This window comes from Suricata suricatta, chromosome 3 (genome assembly GCF_006229205.1).
Source record: "Suricata suricatta isolate VVHF042 chromosome 3, meerkat_22Aug2017_6uvM2_HiC, whole genome shotgun sequence".
NCBI classification, from domain to species: Eukaryota; Metazoa; Chordata; class Mammalia; order Carnivora; family Herpestidae; genus Suricata; species Suricata suricatta.
This window is the reverse complement of record NC_043702.1, coordinates 99,111,619-99,134,981: the sequence shown is the minus strand read 5'-3', so window position 1 is coordinate 99,134,981 and position 23,363 is coordinate 99,111,619. Positions and strand designations below refer to the sequence as shown.

At 54.9% G+C, this 23,363-nt stretch overlaps 1 protein-coding gene across 1 annotated transcript; it reads right to left on the bottom strand.

Annotated features, from left to right (window-relative positions):
- Nucleotides 1-17,686: 17,686 nt before the first annotated feature.
- INHBB (inhibin subunit beta B) lies at nucleotides 17,687-23,363 on the bottom strand (the record flags this gene model as incomplete). Its single annotated transcript, XM_029933329.1, has 2 exons — nucleotides 17,687-20,421; nucleotides 22,934-23,363. Coding segments are annotated over 2 exons (1,206 nt in total), but the record flags the coding sequence as incomplete, so codon positions are not given.

Genomic DNA, 23,363 nt, shown 5'->3' with positions numbered 1-23,363 from the left:
CCGTTAAGCATCCAACTTCAGCTCGGGTCATGATCTCACGGTTTATGGGTTCAAGCCCCACATCGGGTTCTGTGCTGACAGCTCTCTCTGCCCCTCCCTGTTGATACTCTGTGTCTCTCAAAAATAAATAAACATTAAAAATTTTTTTAAACATCATCAAGAAAGCGGCTTGGGCGGGGAACACAGCATGGGAGAAAGTATTTGTCAATCATGTATCTTCTAAAGAAACTCTATCTGTGATACGCAAAGAATGCTTATACCTCGATAATAAAAAAAGAGATCATCCAACTCAAAAATGGGCAAAAGATATGAATAGACATTTCTCCAAGGAGGATGTGTAAGAGAGGAAAAGATGCTCATTGTCCCTAGCCATCAGGGGAATGCAAGCCAAAGCCACAGTGAAATAGCTCTTCACACCCATTGAGATAACTGTAATAACAAGTACTGTCAGGAATGCAGAGAACTCGGAACCCTCACACATTACTGGTAAAAGTGTGAAGTGGTAGTGGCCACTTCAGAAAACACTTAGGCAGTTCCTCAGAATGTTAAACATATGGGTGCCACAGGAGCCAGCTGTCCGTGCCTTGGCATATACTCAAAAGAACTGAAAACTTGTATCCACACAAACACACACACAGACGCATGCACGTACACACACACACACACACACACACACACACATGTCCACAGCAGCCTTCTCCACAAGAGCCAAGAAGTGGAAACAGCCCAAATGTCTTTCCTCTGATGAGCGGATAAGCAGGACGTGGTATATCCATGCAGTGGAACATTACTCGGCTGTAGAAAGGGCTGGAATACTGATGCGTGCTATGACTTGGCTAAGCCTTGAAAACATTATGCTGAGCAAAAGGAGCTGCACACAAAAGGCTTCTTCTGTCCTGCATGATTTCATTTATGGGAACCGTCTGTCACAGGTAAACCTGCAGAGGCAGAGAGGAGGTTAGTGATTGCCGAGGGCTGGCAGTGGGGGCAGAGGAAAAAGGGGAGTGATTGCTAATGGGTGCGGGGTGCAGTTTGTGGGGTGATGAAAATGTCCTAAACTTGGTTGTGCTGATGACTGCCCAACTCTGTGACCGCACTGAACGCCACTGAAACTGTGTACTTTTAAGAGGGGAGTTGTTGACGTGTGAATTTTATCTCAAAATCCTCCTAGAATAATTTAAAAAAGCAGTTATGGACTCATAAAGGCCTGGTGCTGGGTGATGGGCACAAACCCTTCTCACTTGTACCCCCTCCTTGCTGGCTCCTGCCAATTGGCTGACCCTGACATGAGGACTCCTTCATGGGCCTCCCTCCCCTCCTTCTTCTCCTGCCGTCACCCCAGGTGACCGCTCCTTCTCGCCCCTCTCCCATCTAGGTGCCCTCGATGTGAGGGGTGCTCTTGGCCCCCTTGCTCTATTCAAGAGCTCTCATCTGAGCTGCTGGGTGCTGGCCCATGTCCCTCTCTCCTGATTAGAATGACGGTGACAATTATGACGGTGATGATAACGGCTGTAACACTTATGGGGTTATTACTGTGCACTAAGCATGGTGGCAGTACTGAAGCACCGAAGCCCCTCCCCCGGGGCTTCTTGAATCCACCCTCCTCCCCCCCCCACCCCCCCCAGGGACTTCCTGTGCCCACAAGGCTGGTCCATCCAAGCCCTCGGTGCACCCTGGGCTCCCGGGGCAGGTTCCCCGCAGCAGAAATGACTCAGGCCCACCCACTGATGCCCAGTTCTGTTCCAGGAACAGCATTTTAAATGAAATGACTCAGGGCCCAGATGAGTAAGGCAGATATTCAGCCCGACAGACAGACAGACAGACAGACAGAACATTGCAGTTGGTGTGCGTGGCCTGCAGTCCGTAAGCGCCGCGGGCCCTCTGCAGGACCCGTCTGAGCTCACACACTGAGGAAATGGGTTCAGAGGACAGCGCCTGCTCCTGCCCCCCCTGGGCCCCGGAAATACCCCCAGGGCTGGCCCCCCCATCCAGGCTGTGGGGAGGACCCCCCTAACCTACCTGCCTTCTGACAGGATCACTCCTTTTCTGTGCCAAGCACAGCCCTTCCCCAGGGCTCCATGATCTAGTTTTTCTTTTCCTTAGAAATAGCTCATTGCAAGTTTACCCACAGGCCCTGCTGAGGGCAGAGGGCCCCGCACCCCAGGAGGAGACACTCACAGATTAGGAATTTCTGAGGGCACAGCCGGCCTTGCAATGATATTTGAATAATTGTTTTCTTGAGTGACAAGAAAGGAAGAGGAGAGGAAGGGAGGCAGGGAGGCAGGGAAGAGAGAGCTCCTGGCTGATGGAGTGTCCTTGAATTTGCTACCAGGATCACTCTTACTGGTCTTCCAGTCACTGTGTGACCTTGGGGAAGTCACGGGATATCTCTGGGCCTCCTTCCGCCAGCAGTCAGTGAGGAGGTACTAAGACGAGGCCATTGCCTACCTGCTGAGACTCCTGTGAGGTGACTCAGCCATGGGGGCCCTTCCCAGCCCTCCTCAGTGCTTGGGGCCAGCTTGGGTGGGCCTTGTCTCCACAGTCTGTCTCCCTTCCCTCACCCGTCAGCACCTACCTGGGGCCTTGCCTGGCAGCCGGGCTGCCCCGAAGGTGCTATGCAAAGTGAATGAAGCAGGTCAGCAGCACTGGCTAGAGACAGAAGTGAGCACCTGTGGGCAGGTGGCTGGGAACACACTCACCCCTCTGGGCATGGTGGCATTCAGGGAATCGCGGCTGGGACTGCCTGCTTCCTCACCAGTTTGCATGCACAGGACCTCCCTTGCCCCACCGCCCCACCCCACCAGCCGATCCGCACACACAGTTTCTATGTCTTGTCAGCTTTGCTGACTCATGGCTCCCTGTCCTTAACTCCCATTGAGCCCCAGGCTGCTGGAGGGTAGAGTTTGGCCCCTTGACCATGGCCCCGGCATAGGAACTCCAATCACTCATCATTCTAGGAGTCCGGAAAGTGTCCTGAGGCCTGTAAGTGGGTGGAGGGTGTCATCTGAGAAAGAATCTCAGGAGCTCTGTCCATCCTTCCACCAGCTCATTGCTCCTCCTCTGAACAGTCCCCGCATAGGGCTGCCCCTCCCCACAGCACCCCCCAAAAGCCACCATCCACACGTGTGCACAGACGCACACACAGTCACACGTGTACATGCAAACCCCACCCCTTGGCCCCACAGCAGCTCTGGAATTCTGGCCGAGGGAAGGTTCTCTCCTCCTTCACAAGAAACAAGGCTGTGCGAGGCTGAAACGGAGAGACAGCCTGCGAGGCCACTCAGCGACAGATGGGAGACTATCCCCTGTGTCCCAGCCCGCAGGACAGGGGGCCCCCAGTGCAAAGAGGAAGCACCTCAGCTTATTCTACAACAAGGCAGCAGGGCAACTTCGGCAGGGGAGGAAGTCAGGACCATGAGGGTGGGTCCCACATGGCATCTCGGAGGGCAGCAACCACAGCCTCGTCCCTGGCCTCCGGCCTTCTCCACGCCAACACCCCCCACGCTCGGTGATCCCAGCCCCTCCTCGCTCATCACCAGGCCCTGCCTTCCTGCCTTCACTGTCCTGCCTGAGGGACTGTGGACTTTCTCACCGCCCTGCCCCCAGCTCCCGTGGGCTCCTCTGGCCACCACAGGTGCCTCTGGGCCAGGCTCCCCTCCCCTCACCTTGCGAAGGTCCATCCTCCACACGGCACTTGGAGGGTCTTTTGAAAACATAAGTCGGTCACCCCACACCATTGCCAAGGCCCCGACGCCTTCTCCCCGCCCCCGGTGCTCCCATGCACACAGGCCAGCATGGCCAGGCCCCTGCCCTTGACGTCTGCTGGTAATGTCTTCTTCCTGCTCACCTCACATTGTCTCCTCTAGGCTTCTTTCAATTTCTCCAACATGCCCAACTCTTTACTGCCTCAGGGCCTTTGCACAGGCTATTTCCTGTCTGGACCACTCCTCCCACCCCGCCCTGATGCACTTCTTCCGTGGTTAGCTCCTTCCCCTGCACTCGGCTGAACTGTCCCCTCCAAAGTGCAGCTCCCAGACCACCTCACTGGAGGCAGGCCTCTCTGGTCCCAGCCCATGAGGGGCTGTTTGTTCTCACTGACATGAGTTTGTCATGATTTACGTGCTCACATCTGTCACCCTCACTGGACAAGGGGCTCTGGGAAGGCAGAGCCACATCCGTTTGTTGCAGCCCATGATGCAGCCCTAGCATGTGTGGATGCTCGGAAGAAGCTGTAAAATGAACAGAAGGATTCACAGATGGGCCCGAAGACACCGGAGTAACAACAGCACAGGGCAAGTCAGGATGGAGATGGCTTCCCCTGTGCCCCTGTTCCTGGTCACCCAACTGCCCACAGCACTAGGAGCCGTCAAGGCCGACTACTTGCTGAGTACCACCCACCACCACGATGGGGACCAACTGTCTTAGTTTCACAGGACTTATACTGAGGGGGAAAATGAGGGACCTCTGTGAGCCCAAGGGACTGAAGACAAATGACCCAGGCCCGTGGTGGCTGGCCACATGAGAGCTTTGGAGATCCCCAAGGGTGTCTGAGTATCACAGATGTCCGGACAGCTCTGGAGGAGACATTACAGGGCTGCAGGGTAGAGATCGTGACTGCAAACTGCCTGGGACCCTCACTTCAAAATGCCTGGGACCCTCGCCACAGACCTGCCTGAGACACTCAGGAGAGGGTTTGTGCTTCCCAAAGTGCCCAGGATAGAGAAGTCCTGGCGAGCTAAAGTCCCTCCCCAGAGCTGGCTGGTGGTGGCTTTGTAGGAACACCTGAATGGGGCCTCAATGATCAAAGTACCACTTCCACCTCGGAACAACTTAGAGCCTGCTTGGAATTCATTCCCCCCCTCTCTGCCCTTCCCCCCCCCCTTGTGCACTCTCCCCCCCACCCCTCTCTTTCTCTCTCAAAAATCAATAAATAAACATTTTTTAAAAAGAAAAGCCAGCTAAGACCAGCAGTGTGTGCACATCAACAGTGGGCATGCTCTGATTACTAAGATTATGGTGATTTTTTTTTATGTTTCCTTTTACTCTCACATGTTTTCCTAATTGTCTCAGTGAACATGCCTTACAACAATGATAGTGAAACCACCAGGAAACTGTACCCTTTTTGAAAAAAGAAAATGTGACAGTTCATTTCGAGAGGCACTCTGGCATCAGTTTATTCTGCCAAAGGGCCTGACAAATCAGGTTTGGGGACATCGCCTGAGGTAAGGACCTGAGGAGAGTGTGGGAGAAGGGGAGGTCATGAAAGGGGTGTGAGAGGTAAGGGTGTCATGGGCACCTCGCCTGGGCAGGTTGGCCTTCCGAGGGCCCAGCTAAGGCTGAGGAAAGCCTGGGGTAGGGTGGGGGGATGAGGGCGTCAGGGGCAGAGGTGGGGTGGGGAGCACTAAAGGCCAAAGCCACCCACTCTGGGGTGTTTTTGCCTCCTACATCTATCTTTCTTTCTTTCTTTCTTTCTTTCTTTCTTTCTTTCTTTCTTGCTTGCTTTCTTCTTTCCTTCCTTCCTTCCTTCCTTCCTTCCTTCCTTCCTTCCTTCCTTCCTTTCTTTGTTTTTTTAAGAGAGAGAGCAAGCAAGGGGGAGCAGAGAGGGAGGAAGATAGAATCCCAAGCAGGCTCTATGCTGTCAGCAAGGAACCCAATGCAGGGCTTGAACCCACCAACCATGAGATCATGACCTGGGCCGAAACCAAGAGTCAGACGCTTAACCCACTGGGCCCCCCAGGCGCCCCTACATTTACTTTCTAAAACACCTTTCCCTTTAACCCTCTTCCCTGGCCAACAAGACCTGGCTCAGGGACAAGAAGACTTCCCTGGTAGCCCCAGGGATCTGGGCAGGGTCAGATGCCTTCTTATGGGCTCCTACTAGAGCCTGTTGGGCCCCAGGCAAAATACTGTGAAGACGTGATGGAAGACGTTACATGCATGCATTCATGACCATGCCCAGTACCCAGAAAGCCCAAAGAGCCTCCGTGCAGACCCCAGGTCCCCTCCTGATGCCAGGCTCACCCACATTGCCCTGAGCGAGTCTCCACTGGTCTCCTTCTGGCCTCCCTTGGGTTCTGCTTACCAGTTGCTAAGGGCCTTCATGTAAGACCTAAGGCGGAGCAGTTTTACGAAAGCATTTAGAGACCGAGGCCAACCATTCCTGGCAGGTCCGGTGCTGGTGCAACCCCTCCTCGGCCCCTGGGTCTCAGAGTCCCACTTGGCAAGCATCCAGATTCTAAGCCTTTCTGGATCCCCTCAAGCTGGGGTCTTGAGGCCACTGACCGACAGGCAGGAAGTCTGGTGCCTACATCCCATTGAGTAAGTGCAGAATAAAGTGCGATGGGAAAATCCTTCTCCAGTGCCCGGAAGGGGGAGGTGGTGGCAATTCTAGATGGGATGCTGGTGCATCTCTGAGTCCTAAAGACTGTACCCAACCAGCAGGCCTGGGCCAGACTATTCCTTGAGGTGGCCCCGCTTCGGGCAGAGCTGGCATCAACAATGGGAACATCGGCTTTCTCTAGGGAGGATCCTTGGGCAACCCGCCCCCGTAGGGGCCACCCTTGGCATCATTGCCAGGGTTCCCTGGGGGACATCTGCTTCTGGATTCTGTTCCCAGTGAGATCGGACATCTGAAGGGGCAGGTGGCACACACCCACTCACTCACAGAGAGAACTTCATAGGCACAGAAGGCCAAGACAAGGAGCCCTTGCGCATCTGGCCCCCTGGGAAGGGGGTGAGGTCGCTGGACAAGACACACGGATGACTGCTGCCAAGGAGGCCATAAACCGGGCTCCTTGTTGGTGGGGTTTTTTTAATTTAAGAAAAGTTTAATTGTAAAATACATGTAAGGTAAAATTTACCACCTTAACCATTTTTAAGCACATTGAGTGCATTCTCACTGCTGGGCAACCATCCTACTATCCATTCCCAGAGCTCTTTCATCTTGCCCCACTGAAACTCTCCCCATTAAACACTAACTCCCCACTTCTTATCCCCAGCCCCTGGCACCCACCCTTCTACTTTCTATCTCCATGACTTTGACTCTAGGAATCTGACTACCTCCTAGAAGTTGAATTACACAGTATTTGTCTCTTTGAGACTGGCTCATTTCACGTCAAAGAATGGGCTCAAGGTTCACCCACGTGATGGCACCTGTCAGAATTTCCTTCCTGTCTAAGGTTGAATACTACTCCATTCCGTCTGCACCGCCCTTTGTCTTCCCATTCATCCAGCGGTGGGCCCTCGGGTTGCTTCCACATTTCAGCTATTGTGAATAACGGTGTGCAAATACATCCCTGCCCGCCCCCTCTCTCCATTCTTCTGGTTATATACCCAGAAGTCAGATTGCTGGATCACATGGTGGTCCTATTTTTAATTTTTCTGAGAAAGTCCCTGCTGTTGTTCACAGTGGCCGGACAATTTTACATTCCCACCAGCTGGGCACGAGGGTTTCAGATTTTCTACATCCTTGCTGACACTTGATGTTTTCTGTTTCTGTTTGTTTGTTTGTTTGTTTGAGAGCGGCCATCCTAATGGGTGTGAGGCAGACTGATCATAATGCCATCTGGCTCCCATTATTTATTTAGTCCCACCCTGTGCTGAGCAGGAGAAGGGCTCAGAGCAATCAGAGTACAGTCCCCAGCCCTCCAGGACCCTTCCTTCTACATGTTTAGGAGAGACTCAGTCATTGTGAATTTCAACATCCAGCTGAAGGTGACAATCTTGGCCATGGTCATGTGTCCTGCTCTGTCCCCATCAACACTATGAAGGTCCTGGAGGTGTGGTGGCCTCTCAGGGGAGGCTCCCAGAAGGAGGATGGAAGGGGACACTGCACTGGCCTCCTGGGACATCTGCCCAGCAGAAGTGTCTCTATCAGTGATCAGCTAACTTTTTCTATAAAGTGTCAGGTTCAATATTTTAGGCTTTGCAGCGCATATGGGTCTCTGTCATAACTAATATATAAATGAATGAGGTAGCTGTCTTCCAATAAAACTTTATTTACAGGCACTAAATTTGTATCTCACATAATTTTCATGTCATGCAATATTATTCCTCTTTTGATTTCTTTCAACCATTTAAAAATGTAAAAACCAGGGGCGCCTGGGTGGCTCTGTCAGTTGAGCGTCCGACTTCAACTCAGGTCATGATCTCACAGTTCATGAATTCAAGCCCCATGTCAGGCTCTGTGCTGACAGCTTAGAGCCTGGAGCCTGCTTCGGATTCTGTGTCTCTCTCTCTGCCTTTCCCCCATTCATGCTCTGTTTCTCTCTCAAAAATAAATTAACTTTTAAAAAATAATTTAAATCAAATTAAAATGTGAAAACCACTCAGAGCTTGTGGATTTAGCCCCCTGGCTGCAGGATATGAAACCTGGTTCTGGTTTAAGGTGGCACTGGAGGGCACAGGAACCTGCTCCACCCCTAGGGCAGGACATTCCTCCAGCTCTCTTCAGGGGTCGGGCAGCCCCAGGCAACCTGGCTCCCTGACGCAGGGCTCCAATAATGAGCTGTGCAGGCCTCAGACCTCGGGATCTGTTAGCACTGTGTCCCAATCCATGCCTGGCCCCACACCCCCTGTTGTTAGCATCGGCAACCTGAGGGCACCTGCTGAGGGAGGAGATTTTCGACCAAAGATAGGGAATAAGATACCACAAACTCCTGGGGAAATGGTGTACAAACTCCTGGGGAAACAGTGTTGGAATGCTTGCTTCCTGAAACAGCCCCAGAACGCGATCTTAGCTTCGGCCCGGAAGGAGGGTCATGGTCATGGTCATCCTGGTGGTCCAGACAGGACCAGCCTGGGCTCTCAAAGCCCTAAGGCAGGCAGGGAGAGAGGGGAGGTTTGCCCTGTTCTCAAGAATGAGCCAACTTCACAAGGCCAGCCGGGTGCCAACCCTATAGGCCAGAGCCCCCGAGTCCTGGGACCTGAGATTTCATCTCATCTCTTCCTGATCAGACCATGCAACCCTGGGCAGGTCACTTAGCCCCTCTGCATTCTGGCTTCTTCACCTGTGGAATAGAAATAATGATACTCCCTAGACTATGGCCAATTAGTTAGGTGAAAATATGTCAAGGGTTTAGAAGAGTTCTAGGCACATTATGAGCACTCAGTCAGTGGTAGTTATGATTATTATCATCTCATTAATCCACACAGTAAGCCTATAGGATAATACACTATTATTAGCCTCATTGTATGATGAAGGAACTGAGACACAGAGAGGTTAAGTAACTAGCCCTAGGGCACACAGCGAGGACTGGGTGGGGCTAGAGTGCGGCAAGCCACACCATAGTCTCTGTAGGTAGCTTTTAACCACTGGCCTGTGTGCCCTCTTGGGAAATTGCAGGAGCTGAGAGCCCAGGCACGACCCCGCAGAAAGGTGCGCTGGCATGAGGGGGCCAAGACCTGACTTCTCTAGAATGCCTCTTTGTGCTCCCATAGCCTAAGCTCTTGCCTTGGAGAACCTGGCGCACATTCCTGTATATTACAGGCCAGGCAAGGACGGCACCTACTTAGGAGCAACCCTGTAGCCCTGCGCACGGAGCAAGCACAGAGAAGGAGTCCGTGCTGCTAAGTTCAGCTCCATTAGCTTGAGGGCCCCAGGCAAGGCTGCAACCTCTCTGTGTCTCAGTGGTCCCTCTGCAGAAGGAGAGGTGGCATGGGCTTCTCTGCAGGTCTGTGATCTAACCAGCTTCTGACATGTCCTCTGCTTTCAGCAACCTGCCCCACACCCACCTCCCAAAATGCTAAATCTTGGGGCCTTCTCCTGACTCACGGAGGACAGAACAGCAGCTCTCTTGTTCTCCTTCCCCCTGGGAGTGCCCCCCCACCCTGCCTCATGGGGAGACCACCAGCCTCTCCCACACAAGACAGGTGCCTCTCTTGACTGGCCCAGCCAGCCGTCTCTCCCAGCCCACCCCAGTAGGGCGGCAGGGAGGGCCCATCTCAGCCTGGTCCTCCAAAGAGGTGAAATGCTGTGTGAAGCCAGCATTCTGTCCTATCTTGTGGAAAGACTTTGGCCATGGTGTCCCCGCCCACCAAAGAACATAGAATAATCCCGCAAGCAGATATCAAGGGCACGCCTGCTCTCTACTTGGGAGCTGAAGGTTACATGAAGTTCACATGAAGTTCATGTGACATTGGCTCAGGATGGCCTGACCCTCTGAAAGCCATCCCGGAACCTGGGGCCCTGCTTCTCCCAAGGGGACAGCTGCTGGCCAGAGCAGGGGCTGCTGGGTGCGGCACGTAACTGTCCTCAAGAAGAGAACAGCACTCACACATCGTAGGCGCTTCTGGAAAAGGAATTATACGAAATGAATGAATGAATGAACCATCTCATCTAATCCAATATCAAACAAGAAAAATACAGGCCAGAGAGGGCAAACGGCTTGTATAAGTTCACACAACTGAGTGGCAGGGCAGCCAGCAGGGATTTACTGAGCACCTACTATATGCCAGGTGCCGTTCCTGGCAATGGCAATACCAGTGGTACACAGGCAGCAGGGCCCCTGGCCTTGGAAGGCTTACAGTCTGCCTCCAGGGTTCAGCTCCATGACCCCTCACCCAGGCACATTTCTCATGCTGAAATAGCAAAGGGGACACTCTGCCCTGCGGCCTTGCTCAGACCCCCGAGGGAAGATAGTAAACCCCTGGGTGGTGGGCCCGCCCTTGGAGCTGACTGTATGGTGCACTTCCTGCTCCTTCTCAACATGGTTGGAGCATGAATTATTAATGTTGAAGTTAACTGACATTCATTCGTGTGCCAGTCACCCACGGGGGAGCAGGGCCCATGTTAACCAATTCGTCTCTCAGCGATCGATTCATTAAGCCTGAGCTTTTATAAGATACCCTCGGGTGGCAAACCACAGTTCCCCAGGAGTGGAAGTCAAGGGCAGGGAGGGTTGGGCCTCCTTCGGAATGCCATGGGACCCCAGGAGGAACAGGAAGCTACCACAGACACTTGGTTGCCACCGGGAAGATGGGCATTGCCTCTGCCCATGGCGACAGCAGAACCTCGTATGGCTTGAACGCTCACAGCAAATTATAGGCTTTTGAAATGCTATTGCATGAGTCACCTGTGGGGCACAGGGCGCTCTGAAAAGAGGGAAGAATAACCAAGGCGTGGTCAGGAGTGTCAGTCCAGGCAGAAGAAGCGCTAGCTTTTGGTCCAAGCCCGTGGGAGCCTCTCCTTGGGTCCTGCTGGCCCCCTTTAGCTTCAGTTACTCCATCGGGGAAATGGGTGAGCAGGGTCAGATCTCTCACCCTGAGCATGTGTTCCTTCATTTAACAATTGTGTTTTGAGCACTAATCCTTCCCAGCCTCAGGATGGTGGAGGGGTGAATGAGGCAGACCCCAGCTCCCCTAGAGTTCAGACTTGCTGCCTCAAGTGGGTGATGATACAGGTAAGAGTCCGAGAGGAGGTCCCCAAGCCTTGGGAGTCAGCACTCTGGGACAGGTGAGCAAAGGGTGAAGCACAATTTCCCAAGTAGAGAGCAGGAGAAAGGGCGTTGGGGGCAAGAAAGGGCAGCTGGAGGCACAGAAGTGAAGGTGGTGAACTGCAGACAGGAAGGGAGGCCTGGGTGGGGAGCACAAGGAGGGGCCTGTGGACTGTGGGGTGGGGTGGCAAGTGGCAGGCCTGGGGTCCTGGGGAGCCCTTTAGACACCAGACTTCTTCCTGGGCCGTGGGGTCCTGGAAGAAATCTATACAGGAGAATGACAGGGTCCACCACCATGTTTTACTTAAAACGTTACCCAGGAAAAGTGGGAGAGTGCCATGGGTATGTTTTGAGAAAAGCCCTGTGGTCCCCGACTGTGGTGCTGGCCTGTGGCTGCCACCACCACACAGGTGAAGGACACAGCCTTGGGCTTTCTGTGCCAGCCCTTTCCTGGTTTGGGGCCAGCCATCCCCCAAAGAAAGGTATGCCTTACCTGTGATGGCTCTGATGTGTTACACCCTCTGCGGATGAATGCACGAGGCACAGCTCCAGGGCCCGGCTCTACCAAGGCCACTTGTGCTGTTGTTGCTGAGAAGAGTCATTGAACCTGCTCTCGGGAAGGGATGGAGGAGGCCTGGAAGGAGCCACGGGGGTCCTCAGTGCCCGGCCCATAGCAGGGAAGTTAGGAAGCTGTCTCCGAGCTGGTGCGGAGAGCCTACCTGCCCAGGGAGCAGGGAGGTGGCTCCCTGACCTCATCTGTGGGATTGGGGGACCAGCAGTGACTTACCTCCCTCACAGTGTTATTATGAGAAGCCAGAAGACGTCCCAGAGCCCCAACACAGAACAGACAGCCTTCAATGTCCTCTGAGGCTGAGGATGGGACTCCGACTGGGTAAGTAAGGCTCCCAAGTAGCCTAAACCCAGGCTCTTCCTTAAGGCTCCCAGCTCCTTGGGCGGTGCGATGTTTAGCAGAGTCACACGCACACACGCGTGCACACACACACACACGCGTGCACACACACACATGCCTCCATGGGGGCCAAGGAGAATCTCTGTTTCCCACCTGGGGACCCTAGGGCCTTGGGCCCCACTCGAAGGCCCCGCAGTCATGAGGAAGGGGAGTGAGTAAGGCAATGCCAGCCCTCCCTACCCCCTCACTCCAGATCAGGGCTGGAATGAGCATTGGGGAACCCACCCCTGCTCACCACCATCCCTGGGGCTGGGGAGGGAGACACAGGTCTGAGAGGGGCTGCGCAGGGGAGGCACTGAGAGCAGAGGCTGGGTGGAAGGCCTGGGAAGAAGGAGGTGAGGAGAGGACCGGACAGGAGGCTGCCTGGAAGGGAGGCAGCGTGCGGGGACACGTGACTGCCGTCGCTAACATGGGTCCGGAGAGTCCCTGTAACTGGGTGTGGGTAGTAAAGTCTCTTCTGCAGCACTCTCTCCAACCCCTCTCTCCCCCCAGCCTCAGTGATGGGGATGGCCTAAGGGGGTCTAAGAATTCATCCTAGAACTCTTGCTTGGACCCGTGGCCAGTATGCATTTTCCTAGCACCTCAGTGGGCCTTTTGCCCCCATCATATTCTCTGGGGGTCTGCAATGACCTCACGCAAGTCCCCATGACTGTTCATGGAAGGGCTGTTCTCAACACGCAGGTCCTGCAGCCACCCTGGGGGGAGGAGAGGAGATGGGGGGCAGCTGAGGGCTACTGAAGGGCCCCTCCAGGCCATACCCAGCGGCTCACCCTCCTACCTCCTCCTCCATTTCCCCAGCCCCTGGGGCTCAAAGGCCCCCGAGCTTCTCTTGAGAACACTGCAGGTAGAGAGGCGGCACTTGAAGGCCAAAGACACGACTCTGCCCCTGAGAGCTGTGAGGCCTCCAGCAAGACAGTCTACTTCCTGAGCCTCACCTCCTCGTCAGTAAAATGGGTACACCTCACATGCCCGATGGGGAGGTTATAAAGATTAACCAGTATTGTGAAGCATTATGTCTGATGGCTGTGAGTTCTCAATAAATGTTAGCTAACACCAGCGTCACAGTGTTCACTGAATGAATACCAGAGCAAAAGAGGTGTTCTAGAGAGGACCTCCTGGAGGAAGGGCAAGGCTCTGAGGGGGACACCTGAGCCATTCTGACCTCAGGTGGACGTGCTGGGAAACAGTAACCATGAGACAGCATCAGAGCCCAGCCCTGTTCTAAGAACCTTAATGTTCATGACAAGCCCCCGAGCCTCTGCGCTCCGTGGTAGGCAGTCACTACCCATTTTACAGATGAGGACCTGAAAGGTTAGGTCAGGCTGTGATCACAAAACAAGACAGGCTGGCACATGGAAGACTGTCCAAACCACCTTCACCTCCACCACTGCCGCCAGACCCAGAGGCAAGGCCACCGGCTTCCTGCCGCCTCACCCCATCTCTGCTTTGCTCCGTCCATAATCTGTCTTCAAAGAATTGGGCCCAGCCATCATCCCCCCGACCTAGACACAGAGGGCATGGGAATGGCCCATGGATGGCAGTCCCCAGAGTCACAGAAAACAGCTCAATGCACAGACACCACTGATATGCCAAGCTGGAGTCCTAGGCAGGAGTTTCAGGGAGGGGCAGGAGCAGAGCAAACCCTGAGCCTCGGCCTCTCCTCTCCCTCAGGTGGGCCCCAGAACAGCTGTGTCTTCCCTACCCCCTCCTCCTGGACAGCCCAGTGCCTATAAGTTATACTTTGGAAACAACTCCTGGGGGCAAATCCCAGCCCTGCTGCTTACGAGCTGTGCCATCAGTTTATGGCTTTCTCAGCCTTAATTGTCCCCGTCTGTAAAATGGGGATAATGATACGGTTCCCCCTCTGACCCTGGATTGTTACGAGGTCTTTGTCAAACTGAGATGATCTTATGCACTGATTCCCTAGCACATAAGAACAGGCACCCAGGAAAATGTTTGTTGAGCAACTGAATGACTGGCCAGATGATACCATTCTTTTTTAAAGCGGTCCCGCTTCAGGCCGGCAGGAACATCACAGCGGGTGGTGGCCACTGAGTGGCCAGAACAAGGCAGAAGGGGCTGTGACAACACCCTGTGGGCAACCACAGGGGCCACAGAAACCGTGCCTGTGCCCCTTGGCCCCACCGGCCCAGCCCCTGCCCAGCATGGGGGTGATCTAGGCTCCAACTGCGGGGGGCTGGGGTGCCAGCAAAGGGCCACATTTACAAATATAACGACCCCAATCCCAAAGTGCATAACCGGCCAGGTGCCTGGGTGCATTACCTCACGACGAGGAAGAAAACGAAACTGGCAAGAAATACACACAACCAACCATGCAACCCCAGCCCACAATGGCAGCCTCACACCCCACACAGTCTTGCACCCCTGCGGCTCGCATGCAGTCAGCCACACAGCAGCACGTCCCACGATCCTCCACCCCCTGCACAGCCAAGCTCGCCAACAACCACTCACCCGCAGCCCCCACAGGGCTCCCAGAGCCTCCCCACCCCCCCTCCCCACCTCACCTACAATAGGCTCAGCTCCTCGTCCAAGACACGCAGATAGCATCATTTGCTCTAACATCCCATTGAAAGCTGAATACGGGCTGGGTCCCTCTTGGAGCCCCTGCCCACAAGGAGAGGCATTGCTTTCTGCTTCTTTGCCCACATAGGCTTGCTTTCCTTGCCCTGTGGCAGTTTTCATGGCTTTCTGAAAGCCTGTGCCCAACCTCCACCCCCACCCTGTCCCTGCCCTTGAAGGAGGTCTAGGCTGCTGTAGAGAGATGATCTGCCCAGTTCCCTGAGGGTCTCCAGCAAAAATCCCCACTGGGGCTGAGGAGGGCATGCTGACCATGTGCTGGGCATGCTTGGGTCCCAGGTGGGGCAAGTGCCCAGACACAGAGCAAGGCTGCCAAGTCCCTCTCCCAGACCCTTGTTTGGAGCCATGGGGCAGCACCCTCAGCCTTCGCACCAGGTGACAGTGTTGTCACACCCGGAAGCAGGAATAGGCACATAAGCTCTGACACATAAGAGGCCCTCCTACTGCTGTATCCACACTGCACTGGGCACCACTGGGAGGGCTGAGAGAGCAGCAGACATAGGACACCTCTGCTTAGTGGACCCTCAGTCTGCCCACCTGGGAAACGGGAGAACGGAGGGCTGGTAGGTGTGGCCCCATCTACACAGGGAATCGCCTCAGCCCAGTGCTCTCCCTAGCCCCCCACCCCCAGACTTGGCTTCACTGAGTCATCGAGCACGCAGGGCATGTCAGGAGGTTGGCCAAGGGTGAACCTGATGTAGTGGGGTCTCGGAATCACCATCGCTAGGTGGTAGAGACATTTGAAGCAAGTAGGGTAACAGCCTCTGGCTCTGGCTGGCCCTGTCTGACCCATTTGTCCTATGAGAGATGAATAGCCGGGTGGCCTGAAGAAGGAAGAGAGGGACATAGGGGAAGGAAGAGGCACCTTAAAGGGGCGCCGGAGGGCTCTAGGTCAGACACACTGGACTTGGTGAGTAGTGCAGGAGGCTCATTCCCTGGGCCTACGTTGTGGGGTTCCAAGGGCATCGCCAGGCGAGGGGGGGAGGCCTCAGGCCAGGCCCACTGGAAAGATAAGGGCAGAGAATGGGGGAAAGCAATAGGCAGAAAAGGACTGAGGACTGCATAAGAAAGGAGGTACAGGGGAGCCCATTGACCACAAGAGCACAGGAAGGAAGATGCATGTCCCTACTAGAGAAAGGACACTCAGGCCTGGGAGGGCAGCCTGGAACAGCCCTGTCCTCATGGCACCGGTCAGGAAAAGTAATTGCCAACTACCACTGCTCAGGGGGACCAGAGGGCACAGGCATATATGGCCAGCAAAGGGCAGCGGAGTACCACTCAGAGACCATCTCCCAGCCCACTGGCCTCATACCTCAGCGTCCCAGACCCCTCTTGGGACTAACGGTGGAACCCATAGACCACCCTGTAAAGCTCAGCCTGAGGTGGGTCCCCAGAGGTGCTCAATACCCAAACAGTGAGGTACCCTGGTTCCTTGCACTGCCCCTCCTAAAGGCTTCCAGCAAAAATTCCTGGGCCAGGGGCAGGCAGGAGATGGATTAAGGGCCTAGAGCAACCAGCAGTTGGATGGAGTTCAGGGCAGAGTAAAGAAGTGTCTGGATCCTGACTTATGCCCCAAATGCCCAGACCAGATCTTTCTCTATGAAATCTCTGCCCCTAATGATTTGTATACTGTCTGAAGACTGCAGATCAATAAATATAACCCCCAGGACAAAAGGCCCACAGAGCAGTTGCTCTCTCTTAGATGGGACGAGGGACCAGAGGCTGCCCCCTCCTACCAGATGGCAGTGTGAATAGAAATACACTCTCCTGCTGCCCAGGGCCTCCCTCAATGTCCCCACTGTTACCTTAATGGGGTTAAATCAACCTGTAAGGTCCTACATGCTCAACTGCCCTGAGATGTTCTGGGAAGACCACATGCGACCCAAAGACCAAGGAGCAGCCCCACGGACTCTGCAGAGCCTCAAAGGCAAGCGAGGCCTCAGGGCTGCCGGCCTCCTGGAGCACAGGTGGACCGGCTATGCCATTGGGGCTCAAGCACCTGCGGTGCCCGTCCGAGTGGTGTTGGCCTCCGGCAGAGCTCTGAACCTTTCTGAGCTGAGGATTCCCACAACTCTGGAAAATGCTGAGATCATTTCCCCAGAAAGTATGACATAAAACAGCGCCTGGTGGGGGTCTCCAGTCAGACCTGCCATCGCACTTGGACGTGTGTCACCAGTAAAACCACCACCACCTCCACCGTCACCTATTACCAGGCCAAACCCCCACAGGCAAGGACAATTAGCATCCTCACAGCCTTGATTCTGTTCACCCTTCTGTTCCTAAGACACTAGCCTCTTGGCGGGGACAGTCACCTATACTGATAAATGGAGGCAGGCTCGGAGGTCACCCGGACTTCAACCTTCGGGGTTCCACATTTCCTTCCAGGGGCTGGGGGCTCAAACCAGCACTTGCAAGTGGTAATAGATGCCCCTTCGGTAAAACACAATTAGTTTTGGGAGCTGGAGGGTAAACAAATGTGTAATTCATGAATTTGCTAATTGTCCTTCATTTTGATCTTCCGGCCTCACTCACGGACATCCGTGCTGGTGGCAAGGACTGAGCGCATCAGGAGTGAGCCACAGAAGCACCAGCTTTAAAGCTGGACACTGGGCCTCGCCCACCTCCCGGCCACGGCCACCGCCCCCCGCCCCGACCCCACCGCCCCGCACACCACACGAGGCAGGAAGCCCGTGGCACTCAATCTTTTATTTTCTTAAACTGTACACAGATGTAAAATACTTTAACAGCAAGTCTAAGGGAAAATTGTTTGGTTTTAAATTATTATGAAACAGAAACTAAGGGGAGCTTTATTAAATAAACATAAAGGTGGGGATTTAAGGGCGCACACCTGCATTCTACCATAGTCATTTTTACTGTACCTTCTGGGTGTGTAAAGATAGAAAAGACACAGCAAACTGAATAAACAAAATCCATTTATACCCTGAAACGTTGGCAGGCCACTCAAGGGATTGTTCAGAACATCTACCTCACGGAAGATGGCCTCACCATCTAATAAAAATTAAAACTGATCTGTTGGCCTCTTTGGTTCCAAAATTATGTATAATACATTTAACTGTATTTTTTTTTTGCTGCTATAAAAATAACTTTTTTTTTTCAAATGGCAGTTTCTGACTAATCATGCAACTAAATCAGTGCAAACATTAAAAGCAATCATTCGCTTAAAAAAGAAGCAAAGGATTTCATTTCAAGTATAAAAAATATAAAAAGAGTCGTACGAGTCCAGTTTCATCTAGTGTGGGTCAACCCTTTAAATTGCATAGTTCACGTGGCACTTGGACATCTGGGGGTGAGTTCAGTGCTCTGCCAAGGGCCACTTCTGGACACACGCAGATGGGCAAGTGCTATATCGTGTGCGTTCAGGCAAGTCGGCAAGGGCTAGGAGGGGCGGGCGGGCAGGCGAGCAGGCTGGGGCCATGTCCAAGGCCGGCCCTGGTGGCCGGGACCCACACGGGGCAACTTCGTAAAGCAGATGAAAGCCTTCCCCATCTCTCTAAGACCAGCTAAACTGCTCCCATCCCCCAAACACCAGCATTTCCAGAATGCCTGTGCTGCACCATCTCCTCCTCAGGGTTCATTCCCCTGCCTTGGGGTCAGTTCTGCCCCTCCCCAGTATGTCCTAGAGGAATATCCCCAGTGAAGGGCACAGATCGCAACTTTTTTTTTTCTTCCCATGTAAAACAATTCAAATTTTAACTTAAAGGTCACACCTGGTTAAAAAAAAAAAGTCCCTTTTTCAATTCTACAACTGGAATGAATGACCTGTCAACTGCTAGGGATCCGTTAAAGCATCAAATTAAGACCTTTTTCCTCTCCCTCCCTCCCTACCCCAAAACAAACACAAATAGAAGTCACGCCAGGGACCCCAGAAACAGTCAAACGGTCATTGCCACTGCTCCACGGTCTCTGGCAGGTCGTGTCCTCTCTGGGCCTCTTTCCCTCTCTAAGGGTGGGAAAAGACAGGGTTCCCCTGGGCCCGCAGTGGGCAGGGAAGAAAGCCAAAGTGTCAGAGCCAGGAGAAGCAGAGGCACGGCAGGCTTTGCACACGAGCAAAGGGGAACACGCCGCCCTCCCACCTGTCCCCACGCTCCCCACCCCCGCATCTGCTTTTCCTGTCTGTGGCTCCCGTGCTTGCTCTGCTGTGTGTGTGTGTGTGTGTGTGTGTGTGTGTGTGTGTGTCTGTCTGTCTGTCTGTCTTTGTGCTTTTATGTGTGCTCGGAAGGCGCGATGCAGAGTGGCCGGGCCAGCTGGTGGGAACGGTGGCTGTTCACCCCATTCTCTCCGACTGACAGGCTAAGCTGCCATTTGTCACCGCATCCATTTGCTGGTATCCCGGACGCTGCTGTGTGGGAGGCAGGATGCGTCTGGCTGTGCGTGTCTACGTGTGCATTTGGAAGTATTTCATGTCAGTGGAGGGTTCTCGCTCTGGCTTTGACTGGCTGCTCGATGAAGAAGCAGGAGCATATTTCAGGCCTCGCCCTGGCACCGTCTGTGCAGCCCACCAGAAGGACCATGCTCAGCCGGTGGGGGCACCCGGTCCCCCAGGGGCTGGGGCAGGGTGGAGGGGGTAGACCTCCTGGGACCGCCCCCCCCCCCGCGCCCCGCCCTGGGCGCAGCCCCGCCTCGGTCAGGCGCAGCCGCACTCCTCCACGATCATGTTGGGCACGTCCCGCTTGACGATGTTGTACTCGTCGTCGAAGTAGAGCATGGACATGGTGCTCAGCTTGGTGGGGATGCAGCAGGAGTTCACCGTGCCAGGGTTCAGACCCCGCATGCGGTACTGGTTCACCACAGCCGTGTGGAAGGAGGAGGCGGAGCCTGGGACCCCCGCCAGGTAGGCAGGGCAGCTGCCCTCACAATAGTTCCCGTAGTAGCCGGTGGGCGCGATGATCCAGTCGTTCCAGCCGATGAGGCGGAAGTCGATGAAGAACTGTTGCCTGCAACAGAGGTTGGTCCGGCCGTCGCACTCCAGGCCCCGCTTGCGGATGCGGTGCCTGCTGTCACCCAGCCGTGCCTGCACGACCACGAAAGGCCGGTGTGACTCCTCGCCAGGGTCCACGAACACGGGCATCACAGCCAGCTCCTGGCAGCCGTCGCACTGCACGTCCAAGTTGAGCCGCCGCTCACCCCGCTCGAACAGGGCCTGGATGGCCTCCGTGAGCGGGAAGGTGTGCCAGCCGCTGCGCTTGAGCTCCACCTTCTTCTCCACCATGTTCCACCGGTCTCCGTGACCCTGCTCCTGGAAGTACACCTTGACCCGCACCTTCCGACGACTGCCCTTCTCCAGGACGTAGGGCAGGATCTTCAGGTAAAGCCACAGGCTGGCCTGCACCACGAACAGGTTCTGGTTGCCCTCGTTGGAGATGAAGAAGTACAGGCGGACCCGGGAGGAGGCAAGGCCATCTGCGGAGAGGCGGGAAGGGAGGCCAAGTTAATTCAAGGAGAACACCAGGCAGTGCGGAAAAGAGACTCCGCTGCCTGATGCTGGAACGCACATTTGCCACGCAGCTGGAAAGCGTTATTGACCAGAAATACTGTTCCTGGGGCCAGGGCCTCTCCCTGGAACCTGGGAGAGCCAGAGAAAAGCGTTTTCCATTAAGAAACCCGGACCAGCTTGGAGCTGCAGGGTCCAGGCCCATAAAATCCCGCCTCACCTCTCCCAAGACAGGGCTCCCTGGAGACGGGCTGTCAGGCCTCAAAGCCCAACAGAGGAACTCGCCAGGAGGCCAAGATCTTAACAAGTGGTTAGGGGTATCTCTGAAATCTGAAGCACAAAGTCAGGATCCCACGGAGGACTTAGGGGGTGGGTTGCTGCAGTAGAGATTTCTTTTTTTTTTTTTTTTTTTTTAGTTAACTCCGGGCATTGCAAAATCCAGCTGAGCCACCTACCGCCTCTTCCTAGTGTTTACCTAAGCATGATCTGATCCAACCCCCAGTGGATCCTTCACTGCAAACAAGCGAGCACTGCTCACATTTCTGACACAGGAAAAGTGTGCTTTCCAGGCTGCAAAGTGCAGCCATCGTTTCTGACTAGCTCCAAGGGACAGGACATGCAGCCTTGAAACTTGAGGTCCCCTCCTTTCACAAGACACTGGCTCCCCATTAATGGTGCGTTCAGAATCTCCAAGGAAAATGGGGAACAGGCTTGTGAAGTTTCCTCCATAATTCAGCTCAACAAGAAGAGAGACCATGCCAACCGACATACTACTCTCTCATTCTTGCATTTTTCAGGGACTCTTCTCTCTGACAATTTGTACTTTTTTCTTTTTCTTTTTTTTTCTTTCTTTATTTTTTTTCTCTTATTTTTCTTTTTCTTTCTTTTTTTTTTGGCAGGAAGAACAAATAAGGCAACTGTGTGGTGATGGCTGGTTTTATCAAACCTCCTACCACTGCCCCCCCAGCCCCCTCCTCAGGCCTCGCCTGGCTCCTCTAATAACACTGACATCTGACTTTGAAATGGGGGAAAGTGCAGCCTTAAAAGCTAGTCTTGGACGAGCTGCCTGTGACCTGAATCTGTTATTTATAAGTCAAAGAGCTGGCTCGTGAAACGGACCAGAAATATACCAGCCCCCGCTGTCATTTTGTGCCACCGGGACCAAAAGGCCTCCTCGACCTTCCAGAATCACATTTCTACTTTGGGCCCCAAAGCACCTTTTAATCCAAGCTCTCTAATTGCATGTTGAGCTTCCCCTGACTCGGTCGGACAGCTAAAACAGCAATGCATTTCTTTCTAAGCACAAACCAGCCCGATTGTCTCTGCTTTTCTCCACACCCGGCCATGCAAAACTTTTCATCCCTTTTCATCCCCAGGCGGCACCAGCACCGTCTGCCTGCTGCCTGGGAGGGTGGGGGGCACTTTCAGCCTGGTGACACAACTGCTCCCCCCTCCCAGGAGCTCCCTGCCTACCCCCAGCTCAGTCCGCACCGCGGCTTCCCCCTCTGCGACCTTCTCCGCAGTCCCCTCGGCACAAATGGGGCTGAGCTCCAGGCACAAAAGCCAGCCTGGCTCATTCAAGTCCTGAAAAGGACAGCGGAGTGGAAAGCACTTGCAGCATTTCCGCGCGGGCACATTTTCCTCCTCCTTTTAAAGTTCCGAAAGATTTTCTCTATTATTATATTTAGACAGTGGCAGAAATTTGCAATCCGGGGCCCAGAGAAAATTCCAGAAAGGACTCCTACCCTTTGTTAACTAGGAACTCTGCGGCTCTAAAGCGAGGGGGCTGCTGCCGCTGCCAGGCGAGCGGAGAGGCACGGGGCTGCCCCTGAGCCGCGTCTTTCTCTGCGTAAATGATGGGACCTGTTGAGAAGCCTGCCTTCCGCCCGATTCCGGTGCCCACACAATCGGAAGAGAGGTTGCCTAGCTCTCCCCAGTGAGGCTTCAGCAATCCTGGCAAGCCCACGCTGCCCGGCGATGGAAGCGGCCCCGGGGCCTCTCACGCAGACACACACACACACACACACACACACACACACACACACACACACACACACACTTAGTTCTCCGGCCCACGGATATCAACAAGCACACACATCTCCAACCACACTGCTAAGCCTACACTCCGATCGTGGGAAACAAAAACATTAAGCAATCACCAAGCAAGTGCCCGCGGAGCCAGGGCCGCACGCATCTGCCAGGAGGGGGATGCGCGCCCAGAGGCGCTGGGGCCGATTTCAGAAAGCAGGGGTGGGGGTCAAAGCGCTCAATGGCGGTGGCCGGAGAGTAGGGGTACGCTGCCTGAGGGAAGAGGACGGCAACCGGACGGGGCGCACGGAGCCAGGGGCGGACGCCAGGGGCCCGGAGTCCGCGTTGCCCCCAGGGTGCACTGGCTGCGGTGGCCAGAACGGGCCAGGAGAAGGGAGTGGGAGAGGGTGGGGGACCCAGGGCCGCAGCTGGCCGCCCGTGGGACCGACCCACCTGTCTCGGCGAAGCTGATGATCTCAGAGACGCGCTCCTGGCCATCGGCGCCCGGGCTGGCGTGGCCGTCGAGGTTCGGGATCTCCACGCGACCGTCTTCGCGCACCTTGCCCGCGTGCAGCTTGCGCAGGGCCGTGACCATGGCGGCCTTGGGCACCGCGTGCGTGATGTTGGGCCGGCCCCGCATCTGCAGGCGGCTCAAGATGTGTCGCTTCACCGCCTCCAGGAAGTCGCCGTCCACCCGGCCCAGCTCCTCCGGCCGCCGGAAGCCGCCGCACGACGTGCAGGTGTCCTGCGAGCCTCCGGGGGCCCCGGGCGGCGGGGGCGGTGGCGGTTCGGCGGGCGAAGGCGGGGGCGTGGGCGAGCCCCAGGCCTCGGGCCCCAGCCAGCCTGCCGCCAGCAGCAAAAGGCAGGCGGCCCCCAGCGCCCG